This window comes from Natator depressus, chromosome 7, assembly GCF_965152275.1.
Source record: "Natator depressus isolate rNatDep1 chromosome 7, rNatDep2.hap1, whole genome shotgun sequence".
Classification (NCBI taxonomy): domain Eukaryota; kingdom Metazoa; phylum Chordata; order Testudines; family Cheloniidae; genus Natator; species Natator depressus.
In genome coordinates this window covers 45,811,580-45,839,046 of record NC_134240.1, presented here as the reverse complement: position 1 = coordinate 45,839,046, position 27,467 = coordinate 45,811,580, and the positions used below count along the sequence as shown (strand labels likewise).

The 27,467-nt window shown below is 51.0% G+C and overlaps 1 protein-coding gene across 1 annotated transcript in view; it reads right to left on the bottom strand.

The window, feature by feature from the left end:
- The window catches only part of TEX264 (testis expressed 264, ER-phagy receptor), a 129,820-nt gene that overhangs the window by 80,431 nt on the left and 21,922 nt on the right, over positions 1-27,467 (bottom strand). The window contains exon 4 of the mRNA XM_074959853.1: positions 18,239-18,460. Within this exon, the coding sequence (XP_074815954.1) occupies positions 18,239-18,460 (222 nt within the window). The remainder of the gene's footprint in view (positions 1-18,238; positions 18,461-27,467) is intronic.

Here is a 27,467-nt window from a genome sequence, read left to right as displayed (position 1 = left end):
ATACAACAGCAGGGGCTCAGCCCTGACATCCTGGACAGAGTCACCCCCCCGGCTTTTCCAAAGTGTTCTGCACTGGAGAGGCCCCGCTGAGTGAGGAAGCTGCATCTCCCTGTGTCCAAGGCCCTGCTGGCTTCTAAGTCTGAATGAAATCATGGGTGGGTTTCACTTGCACCTACACATGTACAAATGAGCCCCCTCCAATCCCCTACTCCTTTGACCGCATGTCCCTGCAAGGCTTGCCAAAAGATCCAGAGGAAAGAAACACGGTGGGGTTGCAAACTGGCCCCATTCTTCCTGATCTATGTGCTGCTATAAAGGGATCCGACATTCATTAGCTTGGCCTCAATTTCCATAAAAGTGATAGCAGGCAGCTCACTCTCTCATCCCCACCCCTCCTGCTAAAAGTCTTGCTCAGAGCAACTGCTGCGCTAGAGGGAAATTCACCCCGCTGGAGAAGACCCAGTCAAGGCTCTCAGCGCCTATTAGGCCCCACAAGCAGATATGAGGAGGAGTGCAGAGTAGATGGATTGTCCAGGGAGAGGGCATCAACATCCCCTAGACAACACACAGCAGGTATCCACCCTGGAGCCAAATAGGCTGACATGGAGTGGGGCCACTAGGGCCGGAGATGGATACAGCCCCGCACAGCCCCTGCAGAAGGGGCAGCTGTTATTCCAACCGTCAAGTAAAACAAGTAAAACTGCCTTGGACAACTATGTACACCAGTGGCATGGGAGAGTAAAGTGCCACCACTGTGATTTCACAGGGAACACTGTACACTGATGTTGCACTAGGATACACTGAAAGTGCAGGGGGCATTCAGGAAGGCACGTATAATGCCCTGAGCTATAATCATCCCAGGAGATGTGCTGTAATCAGGGACCTGGTTTTGTGTCTCATCCAAGCCTGCAGCACAGCCTTCTCTAACCCCAAGGTAGGATCTGAGGTCTCCCATCCCAGTTTAACTGGTGAGATCTGAGGCAATCACAGCGCAAGATGGCATGGCAGCAGGTACAAAGCTCATTTGGGCTCAATGCGCCTGAGACACTGGCAGCTGGTACACTGCTCTGCCAGTCACACGCCAGCCGGCATGAGTCATTCATCCCCAACCCCCTCAGCAGAGCTTCCAGCCTCCGGTGCGAGGGGCACTCGGTGGCAAGGCACAGGTCACCTGCCTGTCTGCGAGAATCACGGATGAATTGACAGCTGAAGACGAATAGCTCAGGGCTGCCAAACGTCTCCAGGAGAAGATGGGAAGCAAAGGCAAAGTTAGGAAACCTGCTATGAATGGCAGAAGACCAACAGCGCAGAGAGCCCCAGATCCCAATCTAGTCCATTAGAGAGATGAAAGGAGCAGATTTCTCTTCAAAAACAGGCTAAACACAGAATGCCTAGGAAAGTGACTGCTCCAACAGGCCTGACCAGCCCAGAGGCTTAGAGGCCCCAAGATGCACTGGTCTCACACCAGTTTGATACTAGTGTAACACTATCGATTTCAGCTGCATTCCCCTTGATTTTACCCAATGTGTGTTTCAGTTCAGGACCATCTGGCCTTTGGAGGCCCAATCTAGTCAGTTACCAAATGAGCTGTCCTGCTGATGTACTCTGGTATACTGCTCAGACCACATGCTACAAAATTCTTAAGAGTTTTTGTCTTAAAAAATAACTAAAAGTAGCTGTGAATGCATGGACTGCTACCAACTGACACGCAGCCGGGGGCTGCCAACCATCAACGAACATACAGCCTGGCTGGCCAAAAAAACCCAGAAAACCAGCTGTCTGTAGAAGTCAGTGAAAAACGTAAACATCAGTGAAAGCATTGAGATCGCACAGAGGAAATGCTTCCCGGCCTGCGTATGTCTTAGCTTTACTGGGAGATCGATACAATGGGGGCATTATGCGATCCCTGAGCAGATACACCAAAATCTACAGCAATGGGCTCAAGTGAGCCTTAACAGACTTGCAACTCAGAGTTCCACCACTCAGCCAATTCCCGTTTCGGGCCACGCTAGACCAGCCCTACGCCAGGGCCAGAAGTTCAACAGAACAATGTGGGAAGTGAGTTCCAGGGTGAAGGTCCCTCCCTGAAGAACACCCGCCTGTCAGACTCCATATACTCATATCTAACAACTGTGAGCAACAGCGTCCTAGCTGATGCCAGCCATCACTATTGTACACTGCGAGAGGGACCGTCGCTCAAGCTGTCAAGTTGCCAGCGCCCAAAGCCTATAGTCGCATTGTAGCCTGACTTGCCTCCACATGCACTGGTATAAATCAGGTGTAACTCTACTGCCCTCAGCAGAGTCATACCAGGGTGAGAGAGAAGAAACAGCCTCTTAACATGCAACCTGGGCTGGACTTACCATAGTCATGGTGGAGCCTGTGAAAATATACATGGATGAAAAGGAACAAACACTGCATCAATTGCTCCTGGAAGTTTCCACGCTCTTCCAGTTCTTTTTCACCTCATCAGAAGTTGCCATGTTTAAAATGATCAGTAATAATAATCTGAACATTGTGGGGGATAGGAGAATTGGCCTCTGTGACATGCAAGGCACCAGTGTGTCCCAGTGATTAGAGCACAGCACCGGGAGCCAGGACTCCTGGTCTCTATTCTCTGTTCTGCTGCTAATCAGCATGTGATCTTAGCTCTCAACACCAGGGTAAACTGAGGCACAGAGCAGCCATCATAATGCTTCACCAGGGTATAGGGAGTCTTTGTGATGGTTTATAAGGTGTTTCAGATGGAAAGTGCTATGAAAGTGCAAGGTATTTATTCTGACTGGCTTTAAAAAAAAAAAAACAACCTCAGTCCATACTGCAGCTTACTGCCTTGGGGTATCAGAGAGGTGAAATGGCTTTGACTTCTTGAACTTTATTTTTTTTTAAAAACCAAGAGCCATCTTTGAAGTCTGGAGTTCAGAGGAGGACAATTTCTTCTGAGCTCCAATCCAGGGACCCCTCTGATCTCTAGCCCACAAGATAGCAGCTCTGTCAACGCTCCAGTGCACACGGCACACCAGCAGTCAGCAACATTACAACCAGCGCAGTGCAATGCGATGCCAATGGAGGCAAGGAACACAGAACTGATGTCTAATACGTGTCACAGAAAATGCCATGTTGAAGTGGTTTCCCCTTCAGTGATCTGTGTGCTAGGTCTTTGAGACACATACCATTCCCACCAATCTGCTCCCGTGGCCCCTCACCAACAGGGCTAGCTGGACTGTTTCCTGATAACAATATCAGAGCCATTTTGTAAGGAAAAACAAGGGCCCCTCCCATCTGTCCCTCCACCGTATTAATCTCCAAACTCCATCACTGTACATGATTTTAATTTCTGGTGCAAAAATTAACAGGTTTGAGACAAAACTATTTAAATGACTGTTTTTTCATTCCAAACTATGAGTCTATTTGCAGAAAACAAATGACAAATTGTGAAGGTGCCAAAAACCCTAAATCTGGGGGAATGGGGAAACATCTGATCTATTTCAATTAATGGTGTGAGACTGGCGATGTCAGCACTAAAATAGACGGTGCAAATGAGACAGCCTGCTGAAATACTTACCAGGGGCCAAAATGACTAAAGCTGAGAGGCAGTGAGGTGGGCCCTGAACTGGACCTGGACCTGGATTCTATTTCTGCTTCTGCTGCTTATAATGTAGACCCAGGGAAAGTCACTACACCCCCGTGCCTCAGTTTCCCTTTCTATAAAACGAGTGTAACTATATTTCCCTGTCTTTACAAAGTGCTTTGATCTCCTTCTATGAAAAGAACAATATAGCTGCAGTTATTAACAACATATGACTGTTTCCATGCAGGATGTTTTCCCTGGAAGGTGGGAGATGATCCAATTGTCTGCACTTCTAGACTATCAGAGCTGCATTTGCAAAAGCCTGTGCATGTCATTGCAGCTTTCACTTGCAAAACTTGGGGATGCACTTACAGCGTGCATGTACAAAAGGGCTAGCTAAACATGTAACTGGTGATTTGCACGTGCATTACCACGACAGCATGTGCAATCATGGTAATGGCACGTGCAAATGCATGCACAGACTTCTGAAAGCCTGGTCCCTGCGGTCCACATCGTTATGCTAATTCCCAACCCCTGGGTCTGACAGCTTGTGACGCTGTCAGTACTGGTCTCGTCTCTGCTATCAATGCCTCGTCAGACAAGTCAAATCCTCTTCTACTCTCAAGGGCTTTTTTCCCAGCCTGTATTGATGCGTGAAGATTCTTTATTGACTATAGGGGATTTATCACAGGCACTCGGGGGACAAGTACCCCAGGTCTTTCTAGACATCCTACACTACACTTTGGTAACAGAACTGGCGTTGGAAGAACTACAGAGAAGTACATTTGGGACTAAAACAAGGGCCCCTTGGTTAGCAAGGAACTTTACATGTTCGCAATGGTTTGTGCTTTTCCAGCACTCTGCAGCCAAGGACCTCCAAGTGCTTTCAAACCAGTCAGGAATGGAGCCGAACAACTAGGGCTGGTTGTGAAGCTAGCAATCCGCTTCATGAACAATGCTGAGGTTTCAACATTTGTTTTCTGCCCTCACTGGTTTCGATGAGTCAGCATTTTCCAAAATAAAAATTTTTCAGCAGAAAATCCCCAACCACCTCTCCTCTGAGGCAGGGAAATATTAGCCCCATTCTGCAGATAGGGCAACTAGACCCCTGAGAAGTTAAGTGATCTACCCAAGGTCTCTGGCAGATCCGGATCTCTGGGTAAGGCACTGTAGCCATGAGCTCATCGTTCTCCTCTGCTAAAGAGACACGGATTTCTGCGCAGCCCCAAGAGAGTGCAGCTGGCTCAGTTTAGGGGAGAGACCCTAGATCCCATTGGTGAGGCGAGTGTAAAAACTAGAGACTGATGCTCTAACATAGCGGGGGACAAACTACAGCCCAGGGGCCACATCCGGCCCTTCAGACATTTTAATCTGGCCCTTGAGCTCCCGCTGGGGAGCAGGGTCTGGGGCTTGCCCCACTCCACGTGTACCATGGTTCCGCACGGCTCCCGGAAGCTGAAGCATGTCCCCACTCTGGCTCCTATGCGTAGGGGCAGCCAGGGGCTCTGCACATTGCTCCTGCCACAAGTGCCACCCCCGCAGCTCCCATTCGCCAGGAACCACAGCCAATGGGAGCTGCATGGGCAGCGCCTGTGGATGGGGCAGGACGCAGAGCCACCTGGCCGCGCCTCTCCATAGGAGCCAGAGGGAGGACATGTCACTGCTTCCGGGAGCTGCTTGAGGTAAGCGCCACCCGGAGCCTGCACCCTTGACCCCCACCCGCGCCCCAACCCCCAGCCCTGATCCCCCTCCCACCCTCTGAACCCCTCGGTCCCAGCCCAAAGTACCCTCCTGCACCCCCAACCCCTCATCCCCAGTCCCACCCCAGAGCCCGCACCCCCACCCTCCGCACACACCCCAACCTGCTGCCCCAGCCCGGAGCCCCCTACTGCACGCTACACTTCTAATTTCTGGCCCCACCCCAGAGCCCACACCCCCAGCTGGAGCCCTCACCCCTCCCACATCCCAACCCCCAATTTCGTGAGCATTCATGGCCCAGCATACAATTTACATACCCAGATGTGGCCCCCGGGCCAAAAACTTTGCCCACCCCTGCTCTAGCATCTGGAACAAGCCTATTCCTTAACTATCATAGGGATTCAGGCCAGACCAGTTTAGTTATCGGCCATTTTCATGAGACCTGTGTGCTTTCTGGCCGCATCCAATGCCTGCAGCAGAAGGACTGACACACTCTGCTTGCACCAGAATCACAGCTCAATTTTACAAATCCAAGAGGGGTGGTCCAATTTGGCTAAAGCATGGGATCACCTTGGTGCCTCCCCAGCCCTTTGAAAGTTCCCCTATAATTAGTTATGGTGCTGCTCAATACAGAGCAAGTTCAGCCCTGCTAGGATCTAGCAATATCTCCAATGAATTCAACAGGCATTCCACCCACTTACACCGGGCAAAATTTGACTCCATGCCACCAAATTCCTGAATCAGCTTCCTGGACGAAATAAATTTTCTCTCTGCATTTCTCATGTTGTGCCAAACGACGGTCACCACCATAATCAGCATGTTCCGCTATTCACTGTGAACCCCAGGAGACCCTCAAACAACCACCCTTTAAAAGAGTCTCAGAATAGCTCCTCAAATAATACCAACCCGTTGGATTCAGATGGAGGTGGATTTGTTATGTCAGCCACATACACCTTGCTATCAAGCAGGGTGGACAAAAATCAATGATTTTTTATTTAAATTAGATTGTTTTGATTTTGTTATTTAAATTAATGATTTTTCTTTTTAAAAATAAATCTATTTAAAATGAAATCTGAAGTGAACACAAAATATGTTCAGGATTAAATTTATCAGAATCTCCTAAAACATTTTTATTTAAAACATGCAGAATCCATGAGCCTCTAGCAAAAACTTTGAGTTAAAGGCTGCTTTTCTATATAAAGAAAGAATTGGGAGGGTGGGGGGGGGGAATCTAGCTTTTGATGTCAAGCTTTATAAATATGGCACAAGAGGCCAGGTACTACATTCAAGGTTTGTTTTGTTTAATAAAAATACATTTTATATGCTGTTTTGTGTTTAATTAAATTCCAGTTTACCATCCTAATGCAGCTTTACACAAATCATCAGCAAAATGTTAATTATCTAGTAAAGAAGCGATATATCAGTCACCATTTTAACATACTAAAAATATACAAGTAATTAATAAGACTCTGAAAATATTAAGCTATACAATTTCTTAAATAACTGTATATAATTATAGTGTACCCTTCTAGGTAGGAAAAAGATGTACCAAATCTAGTGCAAAGGTTCTATTTAGTTGTAAATCAACATGGTTCAATGGTTATATTAACCAATGAGAATGCACCTTTCTTTACAAACTAACTGAAGCACAAACGGAAAAGTGGATTCAAATCAACGATTTAAATCAAGGCTTTCCGCTCAGTGATTTAAATCATGATTTAAATTGTCTTGATTTAAATCAATCTACCTTGCTACTAAGAGACGCATGGACCCAAAAGTGATATTCTAGCATGGATTCACTGTACCCAGGGTGCCTGTTGGGTATAGCGCATTCTCACCCCATTTACCTGGGCAGTGAATGTGTTACAATAGAAGTGAAGGGGAATCTGCAGTGCATTTCACTGGAATTCAAGGGTAACGTTTTCAAAAAGGCCTAAATAATTTAAGAGCCCAAAAGCCAGTTTCAGAAGTCCCACTTAGAAACCTCAGTCTCATGGACAGTCAATGGGACTAAAGGTTGTGAGTCACTGATTAAAATGGGACTCTGTGCTTTTGAGACTTTTATCCCGAAGCGTTATACCAGTGGCAGAGAGAGAGGCTCAGGAGGCGGTGCTCTGAGCCCCAGAGCAGGGCTATGGGGAAAGGTGCAAGAACATCAGCCCTGGGAGACTAAAGCCTTCTATACCCACAGCATGAGCATCTCCTACCCCAATTCACCAACGTGCCTCACTTAATCAATTCCGTGCTATCGCATGGACCTGGAGAACCGGTGCACCTCAGTCTCTCCTGGTCTCTACCTGTGGCACACAACAGTTCAGTCTCTTGAGGACTGTAGTACTTGGGTCTAATTGTGGTTGTTGGGCTTGGAGTGCCGGGGCTGGGTGGGGTTGGTGACTGCAATACTAGATGATCTGGTGGTCTCTTCTGGCCTTAAACTCTATGATTCACTCCTGACCTGGAAGGAGCGCAAGTTCTACGGCCCATACCGGCCCAGATCTGGTGAGACTTGCAACAAATGGGGCCAGCTCAAGCCAACTGCTGTAACAGGGACACCTGTCCATGCAAAAGTGGCTGGAAACTAGGGCATTCCCAGCTCAGAGCTGTCCAAGCCAGATGGACTTCCCTGCAAGGATGCAATTAAACACCTTGCAGGCTGCCCGAGAAGCCACAGGAACAGAAGCTGCAGGGCCTCCAGGCCTTTAAATGGCAAGTTTGAATTTGGGGAGACGCTTGTGTGCCCAGCTCACAGGCCTGCGCAAACTGCCATGGAGGGCTAATTAAACCCACGCCAGGAATCAACGCTCCTTGAAATGGCAGGAGGTTACAGTTTAATAACCCGCTCGCAGTGCCATTTGAAATACTCGCCCTGGGAGAGTGTCTTCAGAGGAGCTCTCATTTGCATTCCGTGACCTGCTACTCTGGGGACTTGGCAGCTGGGAATAGAAGAGAGCACAAGCGCACCAGAGCCGCCAGGATCAGCGCATCCCACTCTCTGACTCTCACATCCCCCGGGCCACCTAGACGTCGTCACAGCATCTGTGCATCTCGCGCTGCGTTAACCCTCGCTCTGCTGGACCCAGCCCTGCACTCTGCGTCAATGGCTACATGGAGTACAGTGCAGCAGTGGCAGCATATAGGGAGGGTCCCATTTGATGAGCCTGTGTGTACTGAGGAGTCCGTTTCTGAAGACCAAGAGAACTATAGATGAGGCAGTGCTGCTAATAGTTAGTGCAGAGGGGTGGGAGTCAGCTGGGGTCTGTTCATAGCTCTGCCACTGCATCACTGTGCGGCCATGGGCATGGCATTTCACAGCCCTGCCCCTCAGTTTTCCCATCTGAAAAATGAGGGTAATACCCACCATGCAGGAGGGAGAGCTGTTGTGAGGTGTAACCCATCCACTTCTGTAAGATGCTCTTTGGATGCACAGCACTAAGAGATGCTAAGTGATGGTGCTATTGAAGATGCAGGTGACAAAATACTCCAGCAAGTGGCTGCAGCTGGTCTCAGGGAAATGTGGCTCATGGGCTACCTTAAAGACAATTCAGGCCAGGGACATGACACGCCAGCTGGACGCTGCAGTCCAGCGGAAAGGATTTTCCCACATCCCTGCTTCTCTGGAGACTGGCCCCAAGTGGTCTTTGTCCCTTTCCTCCCGACCTCCATGACTCTCACGCGCCGTTACAGTCAAAGTGCCAAATGCATGGGTACAGGGTGCCAAGAGGAAACTGCCAGGAGGCGTGATGGTGCTGGGGTTCAAATGCTTGCCCTCACCAAGCAACCTGGGTTTGATTCCTGACAGCTTTATCTGAAGCAAGTTCTGCTTGGTCTCTGTCCATCTCTTTACGGATGGATTCCTGCCTACAGGTTATGGGTCCCTCTAAGTCTCTGCCGACCTTCTGCGAGTTTTCTACACGCCCACCTTCCAGACACAGCAATTATATTAATGAGGCTAGACTAACAGAAGCTATTGTGAGGTGCAGTGTAGCCACACAGCAGCCACACCCCACCCTAGAGGCGGCCGTGCTTCAGTGGGTGCCCAGGGACCGAGCCAGGCATCACACCTTGGAGGCATCTTCTACTGGAGTGATGGGAATGGGGGCTGCTGTGATCACACCCAGGACTGCACTGACAGCTCAAAGCCATCGTATCTGCAAGAGGGCTGCAGTCCCAGCATGCCACATTATTGGGTATTTGCAAGCTTTCTGCTGATTCCCAGGCAAATCCGAGCACTGACCGACTCAACATGCCCTCCCAGCTGAACTAGACGTGGCCTCGCCAGGGAAGGGGAAGCTACGAGTGCCCCTCTCCATCTCTCTTCCCCTTGCTGCCTGGGCTCCCTCCCTGCTTTCACCAGTTCCACTTCGCAATCTCTGCCTTAGTTCTTCTTTCATCCCTGGATATGGCTTCACCGTGGGAGCCTGGACTCATCCCCACCCATTCCTATCCTCTCACACTCCTCGCCCCCTCGAGTCCTCTCACACACCGTCACCACCTCCATTTCTGCACGCTGCCTCACCATGACCCAGGGACCCCCGGCACAAGGGGTGCACAGGGCTTTACAGGGATCCCTCGGGTCGAAGGTGGCAGGGGAGGTCTCTATCGAGAGCCAGTAGCCCACTGGCTGTCATAATCTGGAAATGAACTTATGGGTCTCACTTGAAGACGTTCTGTATCTATTCTGATAATTATGTTCTTAAGCCCTAGGAGTTGAGACAGGTCACCAGAAGGTGACACACCTCGGAGATGTTCCATTCAGGCAGGAGGTAACAGACACCTATATCCCTGTTGGGCCATTTATTTATTGCAGATCTAGCTGCATACTGAGCCAGGTGCAAATTAAGACACTGCAAAATATACGGGAGAGGAAATCGACAGGATGAAACAAACAGCAGGGGTGTGTGTCCTGTTTAGGACCAAGGACTGTTCGCGTCTGTCTTGGAGTGCAAAGGAATACACTGAATCCTTGACTTATGAAAGGAGGGTCACAGCCAGCCTGGCTGTAAAGTGTTGCAAGGATTTGGGGTGAACACCACTCTACAAGACATGGGAATAGCTAGACTGTAGAATGCATGTTGTGATTTTATTTTATCTGTAACTGTCTCCACCACTTCTACTTGCTCCGACTTGAGCCCCTCTGCTTTGATAAATGAACTGACGCTTGATTTCACTATAAGCACATTCTCAGCAGAGGGGTGATCTGAGGGGGCGTTTCACAGGGGGCGATCTGAGAGGGAACTGGTATGCTGGGCTATACCGTTTCTTTGGAAACAGTGAACCCATGAACACTGCAAACGTCCAGTTGAGCAGGGGCTTCACACTCCAGGCCAGAGGTCCCCAAACTGTGGGGCGTGCCCCACTGGGGGGGGCACAGAGGAACCTTCGGGGGAGGGGGTGCAGCAGGGCCCGGGCCAGCCACCACAGGACCTCAAGAGGGAGTGCCAACCAGCCCCTTCCCGTCCCCAGCTTTGCTCTGGTCCTGTCCAAAGTCTTGCCCCAAGATTCGGCTCCATTCCCAGCCCAGGGCCAAGGCTGGGGGCGTGGCTGGGAGCAGAGCCGCACCTAGCCCTGGGCCTGGCTGCCGGCCCCCACCAGAGCCCGCTACGGCTCCGATCCCTCCCCCACCGCAGCTCCAGCCCCTCTCCCAGTCTCAGACCCACCTCATCTGTGGCCCCCTTACCCCGTCCACAGTAGTGGCCCTGCTCCCAGCCCCGGGGGCGGGGGGCACAGACAGCAGTAAGGGGGGCATGACCCTCAAAAGTTTGGGGACCACTGCTCCAGGGAAATGCTCAGGAGGCTCGAGGGTTGGGGTGTGCCAACTGCCCACCTGCAGAGTGCTGCACGGCCGAGAGGGCTTGCGTTGTCCAGGGGGTTGGGGAGCTGACCCACGGCAAGCTCAGACAAGCCTTCCTCAAGCTAAGGGCAAGTGATGGCGAGGGGCCTCCCAGCCCTGGGCACTCCCAGGAAGCCTCACACTCACTACGGCTGGCACCTGCGTTCCTCACTTCTCCTGCCTCCCACTCTCTTCATCAGTCCCACTCCCCTCACCTCCCGCTTCCCTCAGTCTCTTTGGCTCCACCTCGTCTCTCTCCCATCTCCCACCCCTCCTCTCCTGACTCCTTCTTCTCATTACTGGGCTGCTAAGTTGGCCCCCCCTCTGAAGGGCTCCGATCCGTTTGCACTAATGCCTTCTCTCCCGAAAGCCAGCGGAGGCTGTATTTCAGCCCTTTGATTCCTCTTCTCTCTGCTAATCCCATTCTCCGGCTCTGCAGCTCCCACAGGGACGGCGCAGCAGAGAGAGGGTCTCCTGCGCTCAGCACGCCTGCCCTCCGACTCTCATTAAAAGAATCTTTTCAAACCTGACATTGCCAAACCCTCTCGCCCGCGCCTCAGGCTCTTCAAGGGAAGGGGGGGGGGGGTTGGGAGCTCTTTGGAGAAGCTGTCTCCATGGCAACACAAATTCCCCTCAGAAATGGTGCACAGGTCACCTGTTTGCATGAAAGTTTCTCTCTTGATTTTTTCCCCCCTGCCTCGCCAACAGGTGTCGGGGGAGCAGATGCCGCTGAAGTGCCAGTGTTGGCATGCCTCCAATTTCAGGGGAAGCACCTGGGGGAACTCTGACTTCCCCCAGCCTCCGAAGCCCACAGACACCTCCTACAGCTTGGGAAAGGGAACAAAGCGAGGGGGCTCGCCATACTGGGGAGGGTGAAGGCAAGAGCCTGACATCTCTGAAGGCTCAGGAGCAAACCTGAGTGAGGTGACAAGTGAAAAGGAGCTGACTGGTGACAAGCCAGCTTCCTAGTCCCTGTTCACATCAAACCACCACACAGTTTACAAGGACAGCAGTTTCTGCTCAACACAAGCCCCGGGGCTGCAGTTCAGGACTGAGGGGCACTGGCAGGGGGGATCAGCGCTGAAATAGCAGGGCCAGGGCTGCAAGCCAAGACTGAGGGGCACTGGCAGAGCTGGGGGAACCTAGGTCTGGAACAGCAAGGGGCTGCAGGTCAGGATCAAGGTGCATTGGCAGGGATGCGTGAGGGTCCCAGGGTTGTGGGAAGCCCAGAACTGGAATAGCAGGGGCCATAGGTCAGGATGAAGAGACACTGGCACTGTCAGAACTGAAATAGTAGGGGCTGGGGAGTTCTGCAGGTTGGAAGTCACGGGCATTGGCACAACTGCCTAAAGAAGCCGTCAGAGTTTTTGCTTATACCATGCCTGGGTCTAGCCAGTGTTACAGTCACAGAGCCCTCGCCCATGAGCGCGGAAACAATTAACAAGGCTGGAGGAGATTTCAGAACTCCTAGCACCACATCCTCTTAGGGCACCACCAGCATAAGACCCCGCCACTGTAACCACTTCTCAGTCCCACTGGCATGCGGGCATCCAGGCAGCGGAGGCCCATCGTGAGTCACAGCTCAGAAGTAAATGCTGGGGAGTTAGGCGGAGAGGAGGGGATCTTGCGGGGGTTCTGAGTGCAAAAAATCTGGGCTCACCCGCAGAAAGCGATGAATAAGTGTGGGGGTTACTGGGAGAGGATTCACAGCAAAGCACCACACATCTGCTTTATCCTGAGATGTACCCTTGAGGGCCAACGAATCCCCTTATGTTTCCCACCCCAGCCCTCCATCTTCTGCCTGGGGGCTTGAACAGGAGAGTGGGAGTCAGGACTCCTGGGTTCTATTCCTACCTCTGCCACTGTAAACTTGGCCTCAGATCCCCCCACCCCCATCAGCATACCAAGGATAATGGTGGGTACATGCTTTTAGAAGGTTGGGCTTCTAGACAGTGCTTAGAGATCTACAGGTGAAAAGTGCCACATATGACCTAAATACTTGCTGCTCCAAACTGGGGGGTGGAACAGGCTCAGACTGATCTTAGATTCTCCTACAAATGAAGCAGGGTTTGATCCTGGCCAATGGCTCATGATCAGGTGCCAGGACAACCCCCGATGTGACCTGCCTTCCCAGTTCTCCAAGAGACAATGACCAATTCCCACCCCTGACAGTCCCAGAGTAGGGGGCTGAGACACAAAAACCCATCTCAACTACTGCTCCCTGCTTCAGATCCTGACAGGGACACACTCCGGTGGCACTATGAGCACATGAGAGCTGGGAGAAATTTGCCTGAACACAACCAGTCCTGCCTTGCCGATTCAAAGGTGACAGTTTTAGTCTAGGATGAGCTCCTATTCTCCATTTGCTTTGAATGCCCAAGATCCCTAGATGTTGGATTTTTTTTAAATAGAAAGGCAGCTCTCATTAAAAAGCTGCCAGGTGTTCCCAGCACAATCTGTGGCTCTTTTTAGCTCTAATGATTTTATCTCTTGTGTGACAGATGCGCTCTCCAGGACCTTTCCTGGAGCAAGAAAACGTCATCTCTGCACCACAAAGCACTGTTTTAACAAACCTGATGCTCTCCGAGCTACCCCACCCACCCTTGTCATCTCGACAACCTGCTCCAGGGCTGGCAGAGTCACTCAGGGGAACTGTTTCCTGGTACGGTCCCATGGCACTGCTACCCCCGGCCCCAAGTAACCCGCCTCCTACCCTGTTATGTGCAGCCCAGGTGGTCATTTCCAACAGCAGCTACCAAGAAGGCAGAGCTACAAGAACAGGAAAAGGGCAGAGAACTAGGAATGGCACAGGTGTTCTCTTCTCCTGATTCCCTGCCACCCTCGAGAGCCCATCCTTCGGGGCCTGAATAGTGCACCCCCTGCTCGCCCGCACCGGAATCTGCCCAAAGACAGAAGAGAAAAGGCTGGTTCTCATGACCCACTGAGTACACACTTTCTGGGGCAGCATCCTGCAGCACAAAGTAGGAGGAAGATATTTTTGTTTCCCACAGGGCTGGGATTCGCGCCAGGAACAGGAGGTTTATAAATAGTTGCTTCCATATGAACGGATGAAAATGTCGGCACTCGATGGGTAGGTGCTACAGCAAGGCAAGTGTGCTGGCCTCTCCCTCCTCCGGACCCAGCTTCAAACCCCAGTGCAGGCCCTTCATGTTCAAAGGAGGCTGGTGCTTCCCTTGGCATCTCCATTTGTCCACATCATTAAGCCACCAACGTAATTAGCCACAACAGACCATCTCTGTTCAAGAGAGGCCTGTACCCTGGCAGAGTCCCCACCCTATGCTTATCCAGTATATACACACTAGGGATAATCTCAACTCACCCCTCCTGGGGTTTGCCTCCATTGTTGCGTTAAATAACAAAACAAAACTCAGCCTAAGTTCCTCTCCCAGCTTGGGTGTTCCTGGGAGCTTCTGGGCAGGGCCCCTACCAGCCCAGACCCCAGTTCTCTCTCCAATCAGCCCAGACCCCACTTCTCTCTCCAACACACACATCCTTTTATACACCTTGATTGGACTTAAGGTGGCCCAACAGGTCTAGCAGCCAGAGAGAGTCAGCAGAATAGCCCTGCATCTACCTGCAGGATCCTACCACCTCACTGCATATCCCAAGACCCAGGTCTGAAATAGCTAGGAAGGTGCACGTCAAAGCTTAGATGCCGCAGGAATGGAAAAGAGGGGGTGCTGCAAATCATGACCAAGACGCAGCCCCAGAGCTATGAGTGTGCACTCTTGCATGGAATCACTCTGTTTCTAGCCAGTCCTATTAGTGAACACAGCCCATTCAAAACTAAATTTAAATATGAAAATTTCTGAACGTTTCCACTCTGCAGACTCAGCGTCCCAGGGGCCTGCACTCCAGTCTCAGCCTACCCTGCAGAGCTCTACTTCCTGAAAACATTTTCCTTGCCAGGTACAAGGTCCCTCTCCCAGGGCGCAGATCCACGCAGCTCTGCTCCCATGTCTGAGATGGGTGCTCCCTGGATGGGGGAATGCTGGAACCCACAGGAGTCTAAAACTGGAAGGGAGCAGCCTGCAGTGGAACCTGCCCACTGAAAGGAACAGCCTTGACAAAGTGCAGAGAGGGGAAGAGCCTTCAGCTGACAGCTAAAAGGAGGCTTTAGCGGAGGAAGTGTAGAACTTGGATAGAACAGGAAGATGAAGCTGGGAGCTTCAGGTGGGGAGATTTGACAATACAGTTTGGCAGGGAGGTATGAAAGAAAATGTAATGGAGCAGGAAATGCCCAGAAGACCTGGGATAAAGGGATACACACACACCCATATCCAGCACACCACCCTCACCCAGGAGGCTGTAGTAAGAAGAACATAAGAACGGCCATAATGGGTCAGACCAATGGTCCATCTAACCCAGTATCCTGTCTATTGACAGTGGCCAATGGCAGGTCCTTCAGAGGGAATGAACAGAACAGGACAATTATTGAGTGTTCCATCCCGTCATCCACTCCCAGCTTCTGGCAATCAGAGGCTAGGGACACCCAGAGCATGGGATTGCATCCCTGCCCATCCTGGCTAAACAGTCATTGATGGAGCGGTTCTCCATAGTGACAACCACCTTCCAGAGAAAGAATGAGCTAAAACTAAAATAATTCCAAAAACGACATGGGGGGCATTATTGGCTTATAGCACCCTGTCACATATACACACAGAGCAGGGCACACCCAGATTGGAGAAATATTTCTAGTACACTCTAATCCAAACTACTCATTAAACCCTAAACCAGCTAGAGATTGCTACCTAGCCCCACTGGAGTAACGAGATTTGAACTGCAGCTCCCTCCACTGCAGGGGAAGGAGGGAATTGAAATGGACTGAGGCACATATGACCAGGGAAGAGTATAAAAATATTGCTCGGGCATGTAGGAAAGATATCAGGAGGGCCAAATCGCACCTGGAGCTGCAGCTAGCAAGAGATGTCAAGAGTAACAAGAAGGGTTTCTTCAGGTATGTTGGCAACAAGAAGAAAGCCAAGGAAAGTGTGGGCCCCTTACTGAATGAGGGAGGCAACCTAGTGACAGAGGATGTGGAAAAAGCTAATGTACTCAATGCTTTTTTTGCCTCTGTTTTCACTAACAAGGTCAGCTCCCAGACTGCTGCGCTGGGCATCACAGAATGGGGAAGAGATGGCCAGCCCTCTGTGGAGATAGAGGTGGTTAGGGACTATTTAGAAAAGCTGGACGTGCACAAGTCCATGGGGCCGGACGAGTTACATCCGAGAGTGCTGAAGGAATTGGCGGCTGTGATTGCAGAGCCCTTGGCCATTATCTTTGAAAACTCGTGGCGAACGGGGGAAGTCCCGGATGACTGGAAAAAGGCTAATGTAGTGCCCATCTTTAAAAAAGGGAAGAAGGAGGATCCTGGGAACTACAGGCCAGTCAGCCTCACCTCAGTCCCTGGAAAAATCATGGAGCAGGTCCTCAAAGAATCAATCCTGAAGCACTTACATGAGAGGAAAGTGATCAGGAACAGTCAGCATGGATTCACCAAGGGAAGGTCATGCCTGACTAATCTAATCGCCTTTTATGATGAGATTACTGGTTCTGTGGATGAAGGGAAAGCAGTGGATGTATTGTTTCTTGACTTTAGCAAAGCTTTTGACACGGTCTCCCACAGTATTCTTGTCAGCAAGTTAAGGAAGTATGGGCTAGATGAATGCACTATAAGGTGGGTAGAAAGCTGGCTAGATTGTCGGGCTCAACGGGTAGTGATAAATGGCTCCATGTCTAGTTGGCAGCCGGTGTCAAGTGGAGTGCCCCAGGGGTCGGTTTTGTTCAATATCTTCATAAATGATCTGGAGGATGGTGTGGATTGCACTCTCAGCAAATTTGCAGATGATACTAAACTGGGAGGAGTGGTAGATACGCTGGAGGGGAGGGATAGGATACAGAAGGACCTAGACAAATTGGAGGATTGGGCCAAAAGAAATCTGATGAGGTTCAATAAGGATAAGTGCAGGGTCCTGCACTTAGGATGGAAGAATCCAATGCACCGCTACAGACTAGGGACCGAATGGCTAGGCAGCAGTTCTGCGGAAAAGGACCTAGGGGTGACAGTGGACGAGAAGCTGGATATGAGTCAACAGTGTGTCCTTGTTGCCAAGAAGGCCAATGGCATTTTGGGATGTATAAGTAGGGGCATAGCGAGCAGATCGAGGGATGTGATCGTTCCCCTCTATTCGACACTGGTGAGGCCTCATCTGGAGTACTGTGTCCAGTTTTGGGCCCCACACTACAAGAAGGATGTGGATAAATTGGAGAGAGTCCAGCGAAGGGCAACAAAAATGATTAGGGGTCTAGAGCACATGACTTATGAGGAGAGGCTGAGGGAGCTGGGATTGTTTAGTCTGCAGAAGAGAAGAATGAGGGGGGATTTGATAGCTGCTTTCAACTACCTGAAAGGGGGTTCCAAAGAGGATGGCTCTAGACTGTTCTCAATGGTAGCAGATGACAGAACGAGGAGTAATGGTCTCAAGTTGCAGTGGGGGAGGTTTAGATTGGATATTAGGAAAAACTTTTTCACTAAGAGGGTGGTGAAACACTGGAATGCGTTACCTAGGGAGGTGGTAGAATCTCCTTCCTTAGAGGTTTTTAAGGTCAGGCTTGACAAAGCCCTGGCTGGGATGATTTAACTGGGAATTGGTCCTGCTTCGAGCAGGGGGTTGGACTAGATGACCTTCTGGGGTCCCTTCCAACCCTGATATTCTATGATTCTATGATTCTATGCATAGGTCTAGTTATGAAACATGGAACGACCACTTACCTGCTAGACTCCTAACCACAGGGCAGTGCTTTTAGCAGGAAACCAACTAATCAATATGTCTGAATGGGGAGAAGACCAGTAAATTATTACAAGATGGCTGTTGTAGATACAATAGGTTAACAGCAAGGGAGGACATGAGGCCAGGTGAGTGAATGGCAGGAACTTATTATGGGTAAATTACCAGCTGCATCCACAACAGCCAGTGGCAGGTGAGGCTCTTAGACCAAGTGACCAAATACGAGGAAGTTATCAGAAGGTAACTCACTGCATCCACAACAGCCAATGGCAGGAGGGCATTTATTGAGGGCTATGAATCTGACACATTCTGCACGCAATGGTCGCTCACCTTGATGTAAGTGTCGAGTGCTGGGTGGACACGGATCACCGCCAGCTGGATGGAGAAGGGTGTGGTGAATGGGAAGGTTGCCATGACCACGTGGCTGGGAGCCGGGAAGGAGAAGATCTTGAAGCCAAACTTCTGGAAGAGTCGGATCAGGTCCTCTGACGGCTTCTCCTCCCCCTCGCTCAGGATGCAGCCCACAATGTAGCGGCATTTCTCAGGTGGCACCTAAAGAAATGAACGAACAACAGGTGGCATCAGGGAAGAAAGAAGGCTGAGAGGGGTCCAGGCTAAGATTTTTATAAGGTTCCACATCCACCAGCCAGGGACAGGTAGGTGCCCTGGAAACCCCACAGCCTGGTACTGGAGTCACCCCCACAGGACAGGAATAACACACCTAGAGGAATTTGGGGGGCAGCTGCCTGGGACACTCCAAAACCCTGCACGTTGGCAAGCTGCACCCTTAAGAACAGGGTGAGGACAAAGCTGGTCAGCTGATGTAACTGCCGATGAATTTGACCCACAAACAATAATCTATTAATCAAACAGGGAAGAGAAAAACACAGACAAATAGTAGGGAATGTGCATGTGTTTTACGTAAATGTTATGTAAAATAGATGCAAATGCATTGGAAATGCAGCCCTCAGTTGGGTAAAGGTGGGACATGCTGAGAACGTGTCCCTGTGGAGCTGGGCCAATTAGAAGATACAGTTTATTTGTTTTTGTATCTTCTCTGGGAAGTGGATAACCTGTGAGTCAGCTTCCCCCCACCCCACACTTCACAAACACAGACAAATGAATGTCTGCCACCTTGTGCCAGGGGAGCAGGATCCCCATTTCACAGATGGGGAAAACAAGGCCAAGAGTGGGAGTGACTGACCCCCCAGCAACCCAGAGAGCGAGTGTCAGAGTTAGAATCAGAACTCAGGAGAGCCCAGCTACTGGTCCTATGTCAGACCACGTTATTCTCTCCGAATATGGAATAGGATTGCAGCTCTACCTCTTGTCGAAAGCAGAGGGCGCAGAATTAAGTGGTCCTATGTCAGACCACATTACTCTCTCCGAATATGGAATAGGATTGCAGCTCTACCTCTTGTCAAAAGCAGAGGACTCAGAATTAAGAGGCCTGGATTCTTTTCCCAGTGCTACCAATGACTCCTCAGCAAGTCACTTAGCTGTTCTGTGCCTCAGTTTCCCCCTTTTACCGCCTGCCCTTCTTGTGAACCTTAACGCCTGCAGAGTGCTTTGAGATCTTCGGAGGGAAAGCAACAGAGATAAGCAGAATATGAATGTTAAAGTCTCTTCTCAACCCTCTGCAGTTGTGGGCAAGAGCCAGACAGACTCAGCTAGGACAGTATTAAACAGGGCCAAATGAGGGAATGCTCCTTATCTAGTGATGCTGGCTATTCATGCTGATGTCAACAAGTGAGCGGCAGCAGCAGACTGCCCTCTCCTTCTCTGCTAGCCGAGGACCATACGGTGCACGCAGGCTTTTTAAAAATCTGCTGGCAGAATATTAAACAAACCCCTGAAGTTCCCGGGGCTGCAGCCCAGAACCAGCGCAGCCATCTCTGCTACATGCAGTGCCTTAGCTGGCCTACTTTATTTTACCCACTGGTTAGCATATTAAATCGGCCTGGGGGATGCGGGAAAAGGTATTTTCAGTACTTCCTAAACAGGCAAATCCAAACACAAAGGGCAGGACATGTTACTTGCTCAGTGATGTTGGTCAGATAATGGGTTTAAGTGGCCAAGTAATGTCGCTTGCACAAATTGGGCATTTGGTAGGGGGGCCCAGTGAGCAGAGCTTATAGTGATTTGGTCTCTACATGGAACTAATTCAACTCACCATAAAGTGGACACTACTCCCAATGCAGTCTATTGGGTGTTCGCCTTCTTATGACAGAGACGGATGGATGGAAGGGGTAGGAAGGACTCCTGTTCATTGCTTTGCCTGCCCCCCTGACTGCCAGATGGGCCTACATGGGAAAGTCACATAGGAGTGTGCACCCTTCCTGACCACCTCTCATCTCAGACACAGACCACACACTATGCAGTCTCCAAACTCACCCTCTTCTTGGGGCTCAGCTTTATTGACAAAGAAATTAACCATACCACAGAAATGATCAGCTCAAACCCTCTCTCCCACTCCCGCCTCAGCTGCTTATAGCGTTCCTCATTCAGCACTGCTCAGCCCACACTCTGGATCCTCCCTCTCTTTCTCTCTAGCCAGTCCCACTTCCCTACTATTCCAGTGGTCTATAGGCACCAGCAGAAGCCACTTCATCCTTTCCCAATAGGATCAACAGCTGCTAACAGGTTGGCACATTTCAGACACACACTTTCAGCCTGATACATAATGTCATGTGCATCAATTTTACAATCAACAGATGTCTGATGGATAAATGAACCTAGCCCATAGCCTTCCTGCTCCCACTTACTCTAGGCTGCGGCTAGCTGAATTTGCCCCCCAGACGCTAACACAGACTACACACAACAACCCCATAGCATTCTGCGGGACTCTAAGAAACAGTCCTCCAATGTGACTAACCAAATAGCAGAACCACTCAATCGATTTACAGACGAGAGAAGGAAAACGGCCATGAAAAGAATGTCCATTAGGTTCCCAAGTCAAGCCCTCAGAAAGAAACAAACTCTGGAATTAGGGTTACCCATAAGTATTATTACACACACACCCCACCCTCTCACCCAGAGTTAACAGATGAGGAAACTGAGGCACGGAGCAGCTGTGGTTTGTCCAGGGCCACAGGGTGAGTCAGTGGTCGAGCTGCGAACACAAGAGCAGCCTTCTGCCACAAACCCAGGCTGCCTCTTCCCAAGGAAGGCTTCCCAACGTGTGGAAAAACAACAAGCGGTTAAGGTATTTGCGATTGAGTCGCACTCGAGGGAACCAGACAAAACAAACCGTTTACTTCTGCCTTCGGTACTTCTCTGGCCCCTCATCACCATATCTAAGCACCTTCCAACCTGGATCGTATTTACCCTCCCCACCCTACTGGGAGGAGGGCATTGAGGTGCAGAGAGGATCTGTGACTTGCACGCAGGAAGGCTGGTGGAGCATGGACTCCTGAGTCTCGTCCTGTAACCACTGGACCAGCTTTCCACTCTTCTGGGATCTTTCTACCACCCCCATAGAACTGCTCAGCAAACCTAGCTCACAACACGCCTGCTGGGGAAGCCAGGCCAGCCTAATCTTCCTCAGCCATGAGAACTGTGGTCACCAACAGAGGGTTTAATGCAGGGCACATTGGAGAGCGGCAGGGGGGGGGGGGGAGGAGAAGAGTTATCAGAGCTGCAGGGGACTCCTAATACAATCATAACCTAGCCAGCCAAAGCTCTAGTTCTCTGCTAGATAAAGCAGGATCCCTGTAAAAGGCTGCAGCCTGAGCCACACAGTAGCATCTTCAAAACAGGAACAGCCAACAGGGTTATTAGTCCCTCTCTGGACCCAGGGGAGAGCGCTCTAGACCCATGCACGCCCATGGGCACCCAGAGTACAGCCATCAAACTCCTTGGGCCCCATCTGAGAGACTCAAAAGCTTGCCTGTCCCACTCCCCCATCTGAACGATTCCCAGCTGGCGGAAGGGTTCAGCTGAGCAGAGCCCTGCTTGGAGCAGACTCCAGAAGAGGAAACCAGAGTGCTGGCTACTGGATGAGAGGGTCAACAGGGACCACCAGGCCAGTTGGGACACTGTGCCCTTCCCCGGTGATCTTGCAACCTATGTGAAGTGAGCTGTAGGTCTCAGTCCAATCTCTCATGCGGAGGCGCCCACATCGCACAAAAGCAACAGGCTAGCTAGCTAGCGGAGCTGGGTAGCAGTGGGGTGCCATCACCATAGCAGCTCCACCCCAGCATGTATTTAAAAATAGAAACAATAACAATCTGCCTCTCTTGCTTCCTTTCCAATCTGTAGAAGAAATCACTTGAGTGACCTGTACGTGTGTGTGTGAGCGTGTGCATGTGCGTGTGCGCGCGCAGAACTCACTGAGGGGAAGCTCGGCCTCAGCAACAGGCTGTGCATTGAGCGTGATGATGCCCAGGCCCATTCTTATCTCGTGCACAGGCTAGTCCCATAACAGAGTTCCCAGCAGAGTTCCACCTCCCATGCCATGAGCCTCACCATTTGTTCAGCAGGACCATTGTTCTGGCAGAACGCAGCCGTCCTGGGAAGTCACTGTCATGGAGGTAGGGATGATCCCTGAGGTAGCCTGGGTCACTCCCCATAGATGGTTTTAACTGGACCTGAAATCAATTAGGGACGGGCACGGGGGCCAGGTGTTTGCACCGACATGTAGGGCTACGTAGCCAGGCTGCTGTGATTTGCACCCCCTGGAGCTTTTTCAGGGGTGTGGCTTCATTCCTAGCCCCAACGAGTTGCACTCATTAGGCTTGGAAGTCACAAATGCACAGTTCACATGGTCAGGCCTGACTCCAATAGGAAGGGCTGAGTTTTCTGGCTCGTCACAGATGAAAGAGGGCATTCTTTGCTGCCATGATTATTTGATCATCCAATAGCACTGAGAGGTCCAAAAGGACCCCAAGGCTGTGACCTACCTAACAAGCTGAGAGCAGATGCCCTTGAGACATTCTTTGGGAGGGTAATTCTCAAAGCACTTCCCTCTTCATACCAGCTTCTCTTCAGTCTCTCCTAGGTACATCTATAGCCAGCTTCCTCTTCAGCCAGGGGCTGATTTCTGGTAGGGCCTGAGAACACTGCGGGATGGCACTGTTTGTGTTGGACACCAAGGAAATGCAGAACTGGGCGTTACCTGCATTTAGTGGCAGTGGAACTGTCCACTGCAAGGGGTATGGTGCTTTGCTCAGGAGACAGCGCTTTCTTGGGGGTTGGTCCAACACTGTGGAACAAACTCATTCCTCCAGGAATGAAGACCCTCCACTACGCTCCACTTCATGGCATGGCACGCTTCTCCTCCAAAAACTTCCAGTGGTGTCCCCGTCATACATTACATTATTTTTAAAAAACAAACTAACCCCTTACACACACAGTTTATCCTTGGAGAGGAGAAGACAGAAAGACAAAACCATGCACAACCGATGGTAACCATGTCTCTCAATGCACTTCTGGCACGCACATAGATACAGCACTGATGAGGGCCTGTCACGGGGTCTCTCACCACACTGGCACCTCCTGCTAGCCATTTCAGGAATTAGCTCTGGTCAGCAGGTGTGCCCTCCGGTCGTGGCAGCTCTCCCATGCTCATCTCGGCCTGCATACCACTGCAGTTCCAGTCGCACTGCCTCCGCTTCCTGGCACAGCCCTCCGGCTGTGTCACAATCCGGGTTCCCCCCTTCTGGGGGACTCCTTCTGCAACAGTCTAGCCGTTCCTTGCAGCAGCTTGGCAGTCCATAGCCTGGCCGCTTCATCAGCGGCGAGTGGGGGGAGGGGTCCCAGGCCTGCCCACTACATTGGGTCCCAGCCCAGGGACTCTGTAAACAACAGCTTCCTGCTGCCTCTTTCTTTTTCCACCAGTCTGTCTCAATTCCCTGGGCCACTTCCCCACAGCCTCAGCACCTTCGGCTCCTGTTTCTGGCTCCTTCCCCCTCTTCCCAGGGCCTCGGGCCTGCAAGCCCTAGCAGCCCTGTTCATGGTGCTAGTCTCTGCAGCCCTCTAGGAAGCCGGTCCCCTCCCTTGGGCTTCCTGCAGCAAACCGTTTGCTCTGGCCTGCAGCTTCCTTTTATGTGGGCCAGCAAGGTCCTGATTGGCTGGTCCAGCTGCCACCCTAATTTGCTGTAGCCACTGTCCTAATTGGCTGTTTCCTTGCAGCCCTCCAGGCTGGGGTTTAACCCTATCAGGGCAAGTACAGGGCTGACGCCCGACTACAGGACCGTATAAGTAACTGACTAGAACAGAATATGCCTCTAACCTGACAAGAGAATCCCAGAGGTTGGAGGTGAGCACTGTCTCTGAGGTCCTCTCAATCCTTGGCCTTTCTGCTGGAGCTGCCAACACGAAGGCCAGATGGCTGCCACCACCATGGACAACTCCTGACTACGCTTGAATTCCAAAACTCACGTTGATAGAGCTGAAGCTACCCAGAAGGCCAAGGAATACAAGAATCAGCGAAGCACAGAACCGCTCCCTATCTACAGCTATTGGCACTCTGGTACCCAAGTTCCCCCTCCCGTCCTGCTGTCCATGCTTCTCATCATGATTCTCAGATGACGTGCAATGGGAGAAACGGGAAGGAAGAAAACGCGAGCAGCAGTGGTGGAAAACATGGTCTGCTAGAGAGAGACTTAGTGGCAAGGGATTTTCTCAAACCATGAAGAAAGCAGAGAGACTGTTTTCCTGTTGTCAGAGAGAGAGCAAAGTCATGCCACTAGAGCAGTGGTTTTCCACCTGTGGTCTGTGGGTCCCTGGAGTCCACAGACTATGGCTAAGAGGTCCGTGAAAGGTTGTCGTTACCATAAAACAGTGGTTCTCAAACTGTGGTCTGTGGACCCCTGGGCGTCTGCAGACTACATCTAAGATTTTCAAAGGGGTCCGCACCTCCATTCTAAATTTTTTCAGGCTCCGCAAATGAAAAAAGGTTGAAAAACACTGCATTAGAGGGTTTCTAGCCCGTTTCCACAAACCCTGACTGCCTCCAAGCAATCCCAGAACATGACACCTCTCAGAACAAGGGGCTGTCAACTTAAAGAGAAGATCGCCATAGCCAGGACGTTCTCAGAGGCCAGAAAAACAGCCAGTCCTAAGCCCAGCATCCTCCTTCCGAGAATGCAGCCCATTTCAGATAAGGGAGGCATTGACCGCAATCAGGGCCACCATCCGTAACCCTGGCCCCTCTCCTTCCTGGGTAGAGAGCACCCGGGTTGAGGCACAATGGTGGGTGAGGGACATGCACTGTTCTCAACTCCAACGATATCGTCTTCAGGAGAAGACTGCACTATATTTGTCTACTTAAGAAGCTGCAATTCTCACGGATTGGTGAATTCCCCCAAGTCCCCTTACCTACACCTGGAGAACTGAGCCAGGAGGCCCCTGAAGAACAATCTACTTAATCATTTTGGGAAAGTGATTCCTAGAAGCTCATCAGTTTGAATCACTGTGTTGACAAATGGCTCTAGCGCGCAGGGGAGAAACAGGGTCCTCAGAGAGAGACAAGGTGGGGGGAAAGACAAGACCGACACAGCAGAAAGATGGGAGGCAGACAGTGCGCATGGATGGGGAGGGGGACAATGAATCGGGGAGATAAGAGCCCAGAGTTCTTACACACCCCAGACAGCTCTCTCTGTCCATGTCCAAGACAGGGGCTTGTCAATTGCACTACAAAGGCATACCGCTGGGGTTATCATACAAGCACCTTAGGCAACCATTGGTCAACTACCTGACATTCAGCCATCAGAAATCAGATATCACAGACAACCTGCAGACCTACAACTAGCTGTTTCCAAACCCTCAGATCTCTGCCTGCTCCCCCACTCAGCATTCTAGCCTCCAATACAGACAGACAGGGCAGCTCAGGCACGGGACATTACACTGTACACAGCCATCATAGCTGCACAATCCCTGACACCGCAGGAGCCCCTGGGAGCACAGATCCTCATGAGTCTCTGGGGAGACAACAGAGCAAAGAACTCAGGGGGATACAGGCTGGCTCACGGTAATGGGAGAGAGAGCCCTTCACTTCTAGATCACCCCATGAAATCCAGCCCAATAGAGACCAAAACTGGGGCATGTTGGTCTGTGGCTCCTACATGAAATGAGTTGGTGGATCTCAGGCTAGCTCCCAGTGCACTGGTATCTGCATCACACAATCACTCAGTGACCCCGTTGCCAAGCTTAGTAGAGGCGTTAAGGACGGACTGGGCCCTGGAGAAAGGTATCCCACTATGCCCCATGGGGGCATGTTGGCAGAGCTGCGTAGCAACGCTTTGCACAGCTGCCACCTTTGCTCTCCCTGCCCTCTAGTGAGAGGACTTCAGGCTCCAGGGCTGGTAACCCCTTTCGGCAGCACTGAATTCACTATGCTTGGGAAGCAGAGATGGCATCTGTGCCTTCTTGGTCCTGGGTTTCTCCTTTAACTACAGTTGGTGAGGGACAGAGAGCTGAGCCCTGCAAACTCATGCCACCTCAGGTGACAAATCTTGCCTGCATCTGCTCAAATCAGCATGTGATTCCATGGTGGGGGTGGCGTGAGTCATAGGGAAGGTGCAAATTACACCAGTGGGTTACAGTGCCCATCTCCAATCCCTCTTTCTACAATACAGAAACTCAGAGACCAGCTGGTCGGGTGGTAATTATGGCAGCTTCACCTGCCTTGGGGACTCTGTGGGACACGGGCCTCCTTCCAAGAAGCATGGGTCAAAAGAGAAGGAGCAGCAGGGCAGGCCTGAGGTGCTCACTTCCTGAGTGATGCTATCAAAGGGGAGGACAGCTGGGATGCAGAGGCTGAGGGCTCAGCAGCACTGGGCCTGCTTCCCCATTCATGTGGCCAACAGGGCCTCCGGAGTGCAGCCCGTGGCCTCCTCCAGTCCCAGGCTCTATTGGAAACATCCCCCAGCTGTTCTGCTCCAAGGAGAAACCAGCTAAGCGGCTCCACCACAAAGCGGCCCAAGTCTGGTCCAGTGGTAGGAGGGTTCCCCCTCCCTCCTTTAGCCAGCCCCCAGACTTTCCAAAGTGATCTGAGCCTGATTCAGCTCGAAATCATGCCTCCAATTATGTGCGCTCTCTCTCAACTGCCTGTGCTGTTCTCCTGTAGCGGATCTGTACCTTGCAGGATTCCTTGCCCTTCCTTCCCCTCACTCCCACACACTCCTAGAGATGCGCTTTGATGCCACAGCATAAGAATATTCTTTTTTTTTTAAAGGCAGCTGCAAATGTACAACGGGACTCTCACAAGCAATGCTAGCTAACAAGCCACGGAGCAAAGATCTGGTTCAAACAGCACACTGCTGCCACCCTGTGCCACATGAGGGACCTGCGTGCAGAGCTCTGCTATGGAAAGACCACCACATTTTCTTCAGACCATATTTTTGGAGCTAAGCAGAGAATGGAGCCCAGTTGTGGAAAAGAAGGATCAGTGAAAAACCAGTCAGTATTGTTATCTGATTCCTGTAATAAAGAGATTCACTATTAAACAGATTCACATGTGGACTGCAGCAATCTCCCGGCAACCTAGGATTTCAGAGCTGTCACTACACTGCAAACCATTTGGAACTTTATGGCAACAGAGGATACAGAACTCATC